A 14251-nucleotide genomic window follows, 5' to 3' on the forward strand; every position below is an offset into this window, starting at 1 on the left:
CATACTCTGAAATCTTGCATTTCTCACTAGTTAGTACTGGTTAAACATCAACTGCAAAACCTGTAGTTTCAGCATTAGTCAAGCATGAACTGTAGATTGTTCAATTTTCCACCCTATCCTGGATCTGTAATATTCTCCACTGGGCATCAGCTTTGTGCCTAATCTGTTTCAAGAATTACTCATATTGTTCTTAGAAATAATTACCAGCGAGACCTTTCCTTTCCTGCCTTGACAAATGATGACAAGGTGGACAACGGGGGAACATGGCATTCCAGAAGAATCCCCCAATCTTGCAAATGTTCCTTATTTCCTATGGCAACAAACCCCGAAACATACCTCCACCTGAGTTTGGAATGGGAGGTGCCAAGCTACCGGACCCCAGTAAATATGCCAACCATGATCCATAGGGTGTGGAAGCAGCACTCTCCAATGGAAGTGGCCACTGTACAGTGGAGCTGCTACACCATAGTATTAACTCCAAAGAGGCCACTGGACTAGCCCCTGGGCTTTTCCATCAGCTGAAGGCTACCTGATTAGCTCCCAAAGATTCCACCTGTTATTAGGCAGTTATACCACCATAAACAACTTCTTCAAATACAATTTTTTTCTTACTTCTGGCTTGAATGGAATTTGAGTCTCTTGTTCTTGGGGGTGAGACCCTGCTACAAACATGGGGTGTGTTTCTCCCATATATTAATGGCATCCTTTGGTCTTTCCATATGCAGCCCAGGATTTCTGGGGTTTGTTTCTGCATTCCCAGTGGAGCAATGTCTCTCCTCTAACCCACTGCTGCCTCCATGGAGTAAGCCATCTAAACCCGTTGAAAAAAATGGTCCATTAAGACGTACTTTGCCTCTGAGGTTTCTTAACTCTTAATTTTCTGTGATTCTGCTTAAAGGAAGGAGCCTGAGAGTCAACAGACAAGAGTTCCAGTTTCTGTTCCATGATTCTTTATACGACATTCAGAAAAGTAATTTTGCCTCACTTTGACTCTGCTTCTTTCTTCTGTAAAATAAAAGAGTTGGTGTAGAAAGTGTTCTGTTATCTCCTCACACTAGGCCAGAAAAAAACATTTGCCAGAGGAGGAAAGGAACTTTTTTTAACCCTTTACCTTCTGTCTTAGAATCTATTCTGTATATTAGTTTCAAAGCAGAAGAGTGGTAAGGGATAGGCAATGGAGATTAAGTGACTTGCCCAGGGTCACACAGCTAGGAATTATCTGCTGTCAGATTTGAACCTAGGACCTCCCATTTCTAGACTTGGCTCTCAAACCACTGAGCCACCCAGCTGCCCCAGAAGAGGAACTTTTGAAACCACTGGTCCATGGGAAATGGCCAAAGGGAGCATCTCATATCTTTGGTGGTTTCAACTGGTGTTCTTTTTTTTTTTTTTTAAACCCTTAACTTCTGTGTATTGGCTTATAGGTAGAAGATTGGTAAGGGTGGGCAATGGGGGTCAAGTGACCTGCCCAGGGTCACACAGCTGGGAAGTGTCTGAGGCCAGATTTGAACCTAGGACCTCCCATCTCTAGGCCTGACTCTCAATCCACTGAGCTACCCAGCTGCCCCATCAACTGGTGTTCTTGCTGGAAGACAGGCCCAAATTCAGATCTATCTACTTATCTTTTCAAACTTACCTCTTACTACTTTATGCTTTTAAAAGCTAGTAATCTGTTATTTTTTACTAAATCATTTCCATCTTTCATCTTTTTCTATCTGCCCCTAGGTCTTTGTTCTCTTGGTGTCCTTTGGTTCCCTCAATCCCCAGTACCTCCCCCTCCCCAGTCTCTGGTTTCTCCTCCCCCACTCAAGTTTCTCCAGGCCGTCAGACTATTCTTACCATCTGTCTTCTCAATGGATACTAAAAGTGCTAGTAGACAATAGGAAATCCTGTTGATTGGATCCAGTACAGTTTATTCTCTCTATTCTTGCCCGTGTCCTTACTGTAGCAAGGGAATCAGTCCTTTGATCCCTCCATAATTGATTGTCTCTGTCCAAACCTTGTCTTCTGTTCACCTCTCCAACACTTTGTCTGCCCCTATCCTTTAAGCAGAAGTCCATACCTCAATCTTTACTGAAAAAAAAAAAAAGAGGCTATTTGTCCTGAGTTCTACTTCTCCCACATTCTGCATCTCAGAACCCTTTGACATCATAACCAATTCTCTTCCTCTTTGCTACAGTTTTTGATGAAGACATGGTCTTTCTCCTTACCAAGGCCAATCCTTTTGCCTAGACCCCGAACATCCTCTTGTCCTACAAACATTACATTCCCATCCCTCACCTTTAGCTCTTTCCTAGCTACTGGCTCATTCCTTGCTTCCTGTGAATGTTCCCAGTTCTCCTTCATCCTTAGTATACCTCACCAAGCCCCCACTCACTTTGATACTGCCATTCTCTTATAGCTATTATTTTGTAGGTGAATAGACCACAAGACCTGGAATCAGGGAGACATGAATTTGAATCCTTCCTAAACTGTCTAATGGCTCTATGACCTGACCCTGGACATGTCTCTAAAACTCTGCCTCAGTTTCCTCATCTATAAAAATGAGAATAATGATAGCACCTACCTCATAGGGTTATTATGAAAATGACGTGAGACAGAAAGAACGTTAAAGTACTTTGCAGGCTTTAAAGTTTTACCTAAATGTTACCTATTTCTATTTCTCCTCCCTTTCATAGCCAAACTCATAGAAAAAGCTATTTCTTCTCCTTATCTATATATCCTTTCCTCTCCTATTCTACCCTTTTGCAGGCTGGCTTCTTACTTTATCATTCAACTGAAACTTCTTTCTCTAAACTAACCCATGGCTTCTTATCAGATTTATTGGTCTTTTCTCAGCCCCATTCCTTCTTCCCTTCTCTGTAGTATCTGATACTAACATTGATCTTCTATTCCTGGATACAGTTTATTTTCTGGGTTTTTATGGTGCCACTCTTGGTTTTTTTCCTACTTTACTAGTTTCATGGTCTTTATTATAATACCATTCCCTCTCCTCCCCCCCCCCCCCCCATCCCAGTCCTTAAGTGTGTGTGCTCCAAAGCATACATCCTAGAGCAGGGATGGCCAACCTTTTAGAGATGGAGTGCCAGGCCCTGCCCCCACCCCACCCCCTGGAGAGTCATGTGCCATCCCCCACCCTTACCCCACACAAGGGAGGGAGGAAGTTCTCCCACTGGGCTACTGGGCAGAGGGATGGGTTGTGGGAGGCCAATAAGAGAATCAGAGTCTCAAATAGATGAAAATCTGAGACTCCTCTTTTGACCCCTTTTATGATCCACATCTTTTCTTATTGAAAAACATAGCCTCTAGGAAAACTTCAAGTTCTTAGTAAACCAGCACTTAATGAGTTAACAGCCTTTTTTCACTCAGCAGAGTAAAGCTGCAGCTGTGGATATATCTCTCTAACTGCTCCAGTTGTCCCAAGGTCACAGAGTGGCAAGCTCAGGCAAAATAACTTTTAGATAAAATGAGGCTCATTTTTAGCCTTGGAACTCTTTTCTCATCAGTCATTATCTTCAAAAGAAAATTCTTTGTAAAACTATAACTTTATTGTGCTTTGATATGACATAATTTGTGTTTCTGTGCAAATGCAAAGTTTCAAGGGGTTCTTTTGTGTGAAATGAATCTTGAAGTATATATAACAAACTCCATGCTCCTGGAGTCAGAGAAGCAGCATGACCTGATGGAGAGATCTTCAGTGTCCCTTACTTCCTTATCAGTTACTTCCTTATCAACTAAACTGTCTTTATCAGATTATCTAGAGATGATAGATAGATCTCAAGAATGGGTGAAGTGAGGTGAAGAAGGGAAGGGAGTGGTCTGAGTACTCTACTCCCCTCCAGCTATGTCACCTGTGAGCCATCCACCTTACCCCCTATGTTCTTCCATTGGGTTACTGGACAGAGGGGCAGGCGATGTGAAAAAATATCATCAGGTGCAGTGGAGACTGGAAGGGAGCAGTTCCACCTGAGTCCCTCTGTCTTTCTAGTAATGAACTTTGGATGATGAGAGGGCGGCCAAGTGCCCACAGAGAGTGCTCTGCATGCCATCTTTGGCTCCTGTCCCACAGGTTCACCATCAGTTACCCAGAACAATTCTCTACATTCTCAGATTTGATCATAATTTCTTTAGTCCTAATGACCTCAATTATCATCATAATGCAGATGATTGCTGAATTTGTGTATCTGGCCTTCCTCTCCCTCTCTCCTGATTTCCATTGTATTCAGTTGTTTCAGATTTGACTGATTCTTGATTTCTCCATTTGAGATTTTCTTGGCAAAGATATTGGAGAGATTTGTTATTTTCCTTTCCAGCTCATTGTATGGATGAGGAAACTGAGGCAAATTCTGTTAAGAGACTTACCCAGGGTCACACAGCTAGTAAGTACCTGAGCAGATTTGAATTCTGAAAGATAAGTCTTCTGACTTAGACCTGGCACTGCTATCTACTGAGTCACCCAGCTGTCCATGTCCATTTCACCTACTGGACATTTCAAAGTAAATGTCCATGAAATCTCAAATTCAATGATTCTAAATAAAACTAATTTTATTTCTTCTTCAAACCAATTTCTTGTCTAAACTTCCCTATTCTGTTGAGGATGACATGATCTTTCTGCTCTCATAGTTTTATAACCTCAGAATTATTCTCAAATCCTCTTGCTCTTACCCAACCAATATAGTTAATAAGTTTCTAAGTCTTATAAATTTTGCCTCCAGACTCTCTCTCTGGCTGTCCCCTTCTCATGACTCAAACAGCACCACCCTAATTCCTCATCAACTACAATTGAACTGTTTCCAAGCTTCTAATCTCTTACCGTTCCATCATAACTACTAAAGTATTGTTACTAACGGCCAGGTTTGTTCATATCTCTATATTACTCAGTAAATTCCAGTGGTTCTCTATTATCTCTAGCATCAAATACCACCACCTCTATTTGTCATTTAAAACACTTTGCCACCTGTCTCCAATGTACCTTTATTATGAATAACTCTTCTTCATACATTTTTTGGTCTGAGAGACCAAATAAGCCACTTATTGAAGTGTAGAGATTTCTCATTGATATAGGGACCTTTATTGGAGTAGACTTAATGCAGATGTCATTCCTAAGCTCCTAGATTAATTTCCTTAAACTTAGCAATGCCTATAGGAGGCCGACTGTGTTAACTCTTATCTATTTTGACTACAATTTTCCAAAAAAAATTTATTAGGCTTCCTATTCTTTGACCTGTCTGTCACCCTACTTTTATATTTTTTTCATGTTTAGGATTGCCTAAAAGTTTGATTCTCTGTTGGTATTCTCTTTCTTTTTATTAATTGTACCTCTAGTGTTTAGTATAGTGCCAGATACATAGTAAGAAATTAATATATATTTATTGGATTGGATTAGATTTGTAGCCTGGAACTCATAGAAGTTTGCTTCCTAGGTCTAGGGATATGTCTATAATATTCATCACCAGGATATAGAACACTAAAATAGCAAACAAGTCCTTGACTTTAAGGAGTTTACAGTCTAGAAGCTGGAGAAAATATCAACCCAAGACACACAAGCACAGAAATAATCCAGGTGGGTTAAAGAATAGGTTGCATAACAATAAGGAATCTGAGAAAAGGCAATATGGAGCAATATTTTGGAAAGCTTTAAATGCTGGGAGTTAGACTATACTTTGTGGTGTAGATTCGCAAAGATGCAATAATGCATTTGATTGCTAGCAGATGATCTCTTGAAAACTGTCCTTCTGGGGCAGCTAGGTGATCCTGGATTCAAATCTTGCCTCATTTACTTCCTAACTGTTGTGACCCTGGATAAGTCACTTAACCCTAATTGCCTAATCTTTACTACTCTTCTACCTTGGAACAGATACTTAGTATTGATTCTAAGATGGAAGGTAAGGTGAAAGAGAAAAAGGAAGAGAGAAAATGAGAAAGAGAGAGAGAGGAAGAGGGAGGAAAGGAGAGAGTGAGAAAGAAAGAGGGTGGGAGGGAAGAAAAGAGGAAGGAGGAAGGAAAAGAGGGAGGGAGGAAGGAAGGAAGGAAAGAAAGAAGGAAGGAAGGAAGGAAAAGAAAGGGAAGGAAGAAAGGAAAGAAGAAAAAAGAAGAAAAGAGAAAGGAAGGAAGGAAAGAAGGAAGGAAGAAAGGAAGAAAGGAAGGGAGGGAAGGAGGGAGGAAGGAAGAAAAGAAAAAAACATCCTATTTGTTTTCTTATTAGTGACTATCACAAGTATTTTTCTGGAAAGTGTTAAGATGACAGTATTAAGATCTGTATGCCTATTTTTCTGTGACTATCATCTCCCCAGAAACATCCAAAGGTGGAACAGTAATCCTTGTTTCAGAAGGAACCTCTGGGCCAATGAAATATCAGTTTATAGATCATTTCTATAAGATATAAATTAATGTTCCACACTCCAAGTATTAATTTTATGAAGTTTATTAATAATCACTTGAAGTAGGAGGAATAAAAAGGAAATAGAAGTATAAAAAACTAATTATCTAACAAAAATAAACCCTTGTGAGTAAGTTCTTCTGGTTCTCAAAAAACCCACATCCACAGCTGCCCATAATCATAAGAAAAGAGAGCAAGAGGCGGGGCCACACAAATTTATATCCTGTCTATGTCAGCATGTAATGTGAGGAGATTGGGATGCTGGGAATTGTAGTTCTGGGGTACAGATTCCAATTACACAGTTCTAGGATTTAATATACACAAAGAGAGAAGGTTGTTTATCTGAAAGTAAGCTTTGTGCCAAGGTTGAGGGAATGGGTGGGAGATGGGAAAAGACATATGGAAAAATTAGGTTTTAGGATACCTTCTTGACTTTATTTTTGCTTATGAACTTCTGTATTATGGATAGCTGTTTATGAATGTTGATCTCTGGGTTTCTTTTATTTTCATAAACATAAATAACTGAGTTAGCTAGATTTTTGCTTTTAGTAATGCTTACACTTTCATCTATACATAAAATATTTGGGTCCCACTTTATACATGCAAGAAATGAAGCATTTGGGTGCTATTTTAGCCTTTCCATTCATGACTTAGTTTTCTAACCTAAAAATGGGGATGCTAGCATTTGCTTTACAGGGTTGTTGTGAGGCTCAAATGAATTAAAATATATAATTGTTATTGATGAGTCATTTCTGTAGTGTCAGAACTTTTGTGATCCCATTGAGGATTTTCTTGGCAAAGTAGTCTGCCATTTTCTTCTTCTAGCTCATTTTGCAGATAACATATATAAAGCACTTTACAAACCTTAAAGCCATTTGTTAATATAAAATAGAGCTATTATTATCCTTATTTACAATAAGTAAACTTTACCAAGATCACAGTGGTAAGCTAGAGTCAATGATTCTGTCTCATGAGAACTTCTCTAGGGCAGGAGTATACGAACAATATTTGTCCCATAAGAAAGATTTAAAATAGAAATTTTGGAATGATGGTAGAGCTGATCAGGACTTTCACATGGATGTACAAAGACAGTTTTTGCCTGTCTTTCAAATGCAGGTGGAGCTGAGACAAAGTAAAGTCTCCAAGACTGTGGAAGAGGTGAAGAAAATCATCCATCAATTGACTTCAGTAATCAGTCTCAAAGACATTAGATTCCAACCCATTTCTAAATCAGACTTTTACAATGACAACATAAAGGTAAGAGATGGTGGCTGTTTTTAGATTTAATGTCTACTGTAGAAGCTAAATGATTTCAATATCTTATAAATAATTTTAAAATAAATAAAATAACAAATACATCAAATAAATATTTTAAAGATAACTTTAAATAATAAATTTAATAGATTTAAAAAGTTACTTTTAAATAAATAAATAACAAGTACATTTAATAAATATTTTAAAAAATAATTGTGCTTGGCCCCACAGAGCAGAACAAATGCTATTAGATAAAAATTCCAAGGAATTAGACTTTAGCTGAAAATAAGGGGTAAAGTCCTAACAATTACAGCTGTACAACAATACGAAGGGTCACCTTGGAAAGATCTTTAATGCTCTGTCCCCAGAGGAGTTTCTGTAGACTCTAGATGATACTTTAAGGATGATATGGTAGAAAGAATTACTGCACTGTATGGCAGAGGTGTCCAACTCCAAGATTCACATTTGGCTGGCAGAACTACCTGTAAAATTCCCAAGCATGGACAAAAAAAGATTAAAATGTAACTGGGGAGATGCATACTGAGAACTAAGATGGCAGAATAAAGACATCTCTTTATATAAGATGGCAAAGCTCACAGAAATCATCTGTAATCTCAAAATTCTCTATCTACAAATAAAATTTCTGAGACAGAGCTCCAAGCCAATACTATTTATTAAAGGAACCAATCCCCTTCAACAAAAAGGATGCCAGATCTTCCTCATGATCTGAGATACTCCCTTGTTCCAAAGCACAACATTTATTGCCTTTAAGTTCAAACATAATCTATTAATGTAATCCCCTTTGAACTGGTACAAATCAAAATATACATTTTCATTGGTGGATTAAAATTAGGCAAGAGCAGGGGTGACCAGAGGGTCCCCACGGTTGGAATATGTAATGAAAGGACCTTGTGAAAGTGTTGAGAAGGTCATGTTCTTCCTAGGGTTAGTTAGTCAGGTGAAGGTACTAGGACAGAGGATCCCAAAATAGCCAGGAATTTCCCATCTACCCTTAATGATATCCTGTGTCATGAGGAACTTGGATGGTCAGAACTATAGTGGGGACCCTGTAACTGTGGTCAAGCAAGAGGCATTTCCTTAGAAATTTAATAATCTAACATGAAGAAAACTTCATCTGCCTATATTAAAATAATTACCCATAATTATGTTGTGAAATCAGGGTTAGTTGATTATTCTTAACTCAATAGATGAATATTAATGTCTGTTAACATAAGAGAATTAATTGCTATTTCTATTGAATTACATTAAATGGAATAATATTAATTGGAAATTAAAATAGGGATAGAATAATTGATTTAGGATGGGCAAGGGTCTATTCAAATTGGGTATGGATCAATTTATTTCTTGTACATTCATAAAAAGAAAAAATAGCACCTCAAAACAAACATTTCACTATGTTGAGGAGGGAAAGTAGCCCAGAAAGTGTCACAGTAGGGGAAATAGCATAATGCAGACCATCTCAACACACTGCAATAATTTTGAGGAAAAATCACTGAAGAAAACCTCCCAAAACTAGAATGGACCAGAGGTAAATGGAGGTACAAATATACACTGAAGGAAACAACTTCTCAAAGACTAGAATGAACCAAATGGAAATGGAACCCCCCTAAAAACCCCTTAAAGAGTAGAATTAACCAAATGGAAGAAAAAACACAAAAGTTAAAGGAAGAAAAAAGCTTTCTAACATTAGAATTGGGCCAATGGAAGCTAATGACTCCATAACATCAGGCAACAATAAGACAGAATCAAAAGAATTTAAAAAATAGAAGAAAATATGGATATTTCACTATAGAAACAACTGATCTAGAAAATAGATCTAGAAGAGACAATCTAAGAATCATCAGAATACCTGAAACCTACGATCAAAAAGAAAGCCTGAACACCATACTAAAGAAACCATCAGGGAACATTTCCCTGATATCCTTGAACAAGAAAGGAAAATAGACATTGAAAGAATACTCAAAGAGATCCCAAATAAAACATCCTAGAACTATTACAGTAAAGTTCCAGAATTCCCAGGCCAAGGGGAAAATACTACAAGCAGCTAGAAGGAAGCATTTCAAATATCATGGAGCCACAGTCAGGATTACACAGGACCTGGCAGCTTCTACATTAAAGGACTAGAGGTAGACCAGCTAGGTGGCTCAGTGGCTAGAAGTGAGATGAGAAGTCCTGAGTACAAATCTAGCCCCAGACACTTCCTTAGCTGTGTGACTCTGGAACATCACTTAACCTTAATTGCCTAGACATTACCTTTCTTCTGACTTGTAATTGGTACTTGATATCAAATCTAAAACAGAAGGTAAGGGTTAATTTTTTTTTTTTACTAAAAAAACACACACACAATTTTTTTTGAGTACAAAAAAGGTCCAGTACAAAATGAATTTTTCCCATAAGGAAAAATGTAAGTTGAATTAAACCATTCCGGACACCCCCAAACCCCAGATTTTATAAGGCATTATATGCATTATTGAGTTTTATTTTACTGAATGAACACTAACAATACATGGACATACATAAAAATAAATATTGGGATTAAATAAAATAATTTGAATGCAACTTTACCTATATTGAGAGGAGTTCACAGTCTATGGGGGTGGTAGAGAGAAGAAATATTATTATATGTAAGAGGAGTCGTCTTCCATAATATCTGAGGGCAACTGCTCTTCTGGAGTTTGTTCTCTTTCTCTTTTCTATTCCTTATCACCACTGAACCCTGTTTGAGATTCACAAGTTGTAAACTTCAGAAGAAACCTATCCAATGATGTTTGATTTTGTCTGCACTTCAAAATTCCTATAAAGTAGAAAATGGTCTGATCACTTAATAAATTTACAATTCTACTTATTAAAGCTTTATCAGAGTAATATTTTTTAACAGAGCTTTGTAATTCCCCCAATTTTGTACTTCATATACTCTGGAATCCAGTATAATGTCATCTTTGCTATTCTTTGCACAAGATATTCTATCATTGACTATCCCCTGTGCCTGGCATGCACTTTCTCCTTCTTGTACTTTTAGAATCCATTTCCTTCAAGACTTGGCTTAAGTGGCATCTTCTAGATAAGATCTTTTCTTATTGTCCTAGCTGCTAGAATCCCTTCCCCAAAATTACCTTTTATTTGTTTTAATAGGCTTATATGTATACATACCTCTCCAGCAAAAGTATAAGCTCCTAACTGGCAGGGATGGCTTTGTTTGGGGTTTTATATTCCCAGTGCCTGCCAAATAGGTAGGAATTTAATAAATGATTGCCTAGTTAATTGATTTTTTTTTTTAACACTTACCTTCCATCTTTGAATCAATACTAAGTATTGGTATCAAGGCAAAAAAGTAGTAAAGGCTAGGCAATTGAAGTTAAGTGGCTTGCGCAGTATCACACAGCTGGGATGTGTCTAAGACCACATTTGAACCCAGGACCTCCAATCTTTATACTTGACTCTATCACTGAGCCACCTAGTTACCCTGGAGAGAGTTTGGATTTAATGGGCCATGAAAATTGTCTTCATTAACTTCCTTACTTTGGCTTTATTAAAATCAAATATGGAATTTCCACCATGTGCTCGTGGGAGAGATATATGTAAGATACAGACCTTCCCTGCCCTCTTGGATCTTGTAGTCTAATTGGAGAAGTAAGACATATACACAAATGAAAATTAAATAGTGCAGCAAAAAGGTATCTGATGAAGAACCACCATATGTTGTGAGTCCAGAGAAAAGAAAAATTCTGAAAGTTAAAGCAGTCACCAAAGACTCTCTTGAAAAAGTAGAACTTGACCTGGTCCTTAAAGGGAAGGAAAGGACAATCATAAAGGAGTTCAAGGTGGAGGTAAGAGTCTTGTTTGTGCTAATTTAATAATAATGACTTTACTTTTATGTAGGAATATATGATTACAAAGTATTTTATATGCATTATTTAAATTAATCTACCAACCCTGAGGCAGACACTGTTGAGCATTATCGCAATTTATAGCCCTTTGGGCATAATTGCAAATTGCTCCAGAATGGTTAGATCAGTTCGCAGTTCCACCAGCAATGCATTAGTTTTCCATTTTTGCCATATCCACTCCAATATCTGTCATTTTCCTTTACCAGCATATTAGCCAATCTGATAGGCATGCGGTGGTACCTCAGAGTTATTTTAATTTGCATTTCTCTAATCAAGAGTGATTTAGAACATTTTTATATGATTATTGATAGTTTTGATTTCTTCATCTGAAAACTGCCTATTCATGTCCCTTGATCATTTGTCAATTGGGGAATGACTTGATTTCTTATAAATTTGACTTAGTTCTTTATATATTTGAGAAATTAGACCTTTATTAGAGAAATTTGTTTTAAAATTTCCCTCTAGTTTGTTGCTTCCTTTCTAATCTTGATTTGTTTTGTTTGTACAAAACCTTTTAAATTTAATATAATCAAAATTATTCATTTTACGTCTTGTAATGTTCTCTATCTCTTGTTAATTCTTCCCTTTCCCGTAGATTTGATGGGTATACTATTCTACATTCTAATTTACTTATAATATCACTCTTTATGTTTAAGTCATATACCCATTTTGAACTTATCTTGGTATGGGGTATGAGATATTGATCTAAACCTAATTTTTGCTATACTGTTTTGCAATTTTCCCAGCAGTTTTTGTCAAATAGTGAGTTCTTATCCCAAAAGCTGGGATCTTTGAGTTTTTCAAACACTAGATTGCTGAGGTCATTTATCTTTACCTTATTCCAACTATTCACCCTTCTATTCTTAGTCAGTACCAGATTATTTTGATGATTACTGCTTTACAGTACAGTTTAATATCTGGCATTGCTAGGCCACCATCCTTCATTTATTTTTCATTAATTCCCTTGATATTCTTGACCATTTGTTCTTCTAGTTGAATTTTGTTGTTATTTTTTAAGTTCTATAAAATAGGTTTTTTTGTAATTTGGTATGGCAATGAAAAAGTAAATTAATTTAGGAAGGATTGTCATTTTTATTATATTAAGCTCAGTCTAACCATGAGCAATTAATGTTTTCCCAATTGTTAAGATCTAATTTTATTTATGTGAAGTGTTTTTAGCTGTATTTATATAATTCCTGTGTTCATCTTGGCAAATAGATTCCCAAGTATTTTTATATTATCTAGAGTGATTTTAAATGGCATTTTTCTTTCTATATTTTGCTGCTGGACTTTGTTGGAAAAATAGAGAAATGCTGATGATGTGTGGGTTTATTTTATATCCTGTAACTTTGATAAAGTTATTTGTTATTTCATCTTGTTTTTTTAAATTGATTCCCCAGGATTTTCTCTAGTATACCATCATATTATCTGCAAAGAGTACTAGGTCAATTTCCTCTTTGGCTGTTTTAACTCCTTCAATTTCTTTTTCTTCTTTTATTGCTAAAATTAACATTTCTAGTTCAATGTTAAATAATAGTGGTGATAATGGGCATTCTTGCCTCACTCCTGATCTTATTAGAAAGGCTTCTAACATCCCCATTGCATATGATACTTGCCAATGATTTTAGGTAGATACTTCTTTTTATTTTAAGGAAAGGCCCTTTATTCCTATGCTCTCTAGTGTTTTGTTTTGCTTTTTATAGAAATGGGTGTTATATTTATATATCAAAGACTTTTTCTGCATCTTTTGAGATAAATATATAATTTATGTCAGTTTGGTTATTCATATTGTCAATATGCTGATAATTTTCACGATATTAAACCATCCTTGAATTCCTGGTATAAATCCCACCTTATCATAGTGAATAATCATTGTAATGTATTGTTGCAATCTCTTTGATAGTATCTTATTTAATATCTTTGTATCAGTGTTCATTAAGGAAATTGGTCTGTAATTTTCCTTCTCTATTTTTAACCTTCCTGGCATAGGAATCAGCACCTTTTTTGTGTCATAAAAAGAATTTTGTAGGACTTCTTCTTTGCTTATTTCACCAAATAGTTTATATAATTTGTATATTGGGATTAATTGTTCTTTAAAAGTTTGATAGAATTCACTTGTAAATCCATTTGGCCCTGGGGATATTTTCTTAGGGAGTTTGTTTATGGCTGTTCAATTTCTTTTTCTGAGATGTGGTTATTTAAGTCTTCTATTTCTTCTTTTGTTAGTCTAGGCAATTTTTCATCTAGATATCAGATTTATTATCATATAATCAGGCAAAATAGCTCCTAGTGATTGCTTTAATTTCTTCTTCATTGAAGGTTAATTCATCATTTTCATTTTTGATACTTGTAATTTGATTCTCTTTCCATTAAAAAAATTTTTTTTAACCCTTACCTTCTGTCTTGGAGTCAATGCAGAAGAGTGGTAGGGGCTAGGCAATGGGGGTCAAGTGATTTGCCTAGGGTCACATGGCTGGGAAGTGTCTAAGGTCAGATTTGAACCTAGGACCTCTCGTCTCAAGGCCTGACTCTCAATCCACTGAGCTACCCACCTGCCCCTTCATTTGACGTTTTTTTTTTTTTTTTTTTACCTCTTTTTCCAGTAGGTCAATTCTGTTTTTTTTTTTAATTTTTTTTAACATTTATTAATATTCATTTTTAACATGGTTACATGATTCATGCTCCTCCTTTCCCCTTCAACCCCCCCCCA

At 36.5% G+C, this 14251-nt stretch overlaps 1 protein-coding gene across 1 annotated transcript in view; it reads left to right on the forward strand.

The window, feature by feature from the left end:
- The window catches only part of MAB21L3 (mab-21 like 3), a 79123-nt gene that overhangs the window by 34193 nt on the left and 30679 nt on the right, over positions 1-14251 (forward strand). Inside the window, exon 4 of the mRNA XM_044675531.1 lies at positions 7496-7636. Coding sequence (XP_044531466.1) covers positions 7496-7636 — 141 coding nt within the window. The remainder of the gene's footprint in view (positions 1-7495; positions 7637-14251) is intronic.

Source organism: Gracilinanus agilis, chromosome 4 (genome assembly GCF_016433145.1).
Source record: "Gracilinanus agilis isolate LMUSP501 chromosome 4, AgileGrace, whole genome shotgun sequence".
NCBI classification, from domain to species: domain Eukaryota; kingdom Metazoa; phylum Chordata; class Mammalia; order Didelphimorphia; family Didelphidae; genus Gracilinanus; species Gracilinanus agilis.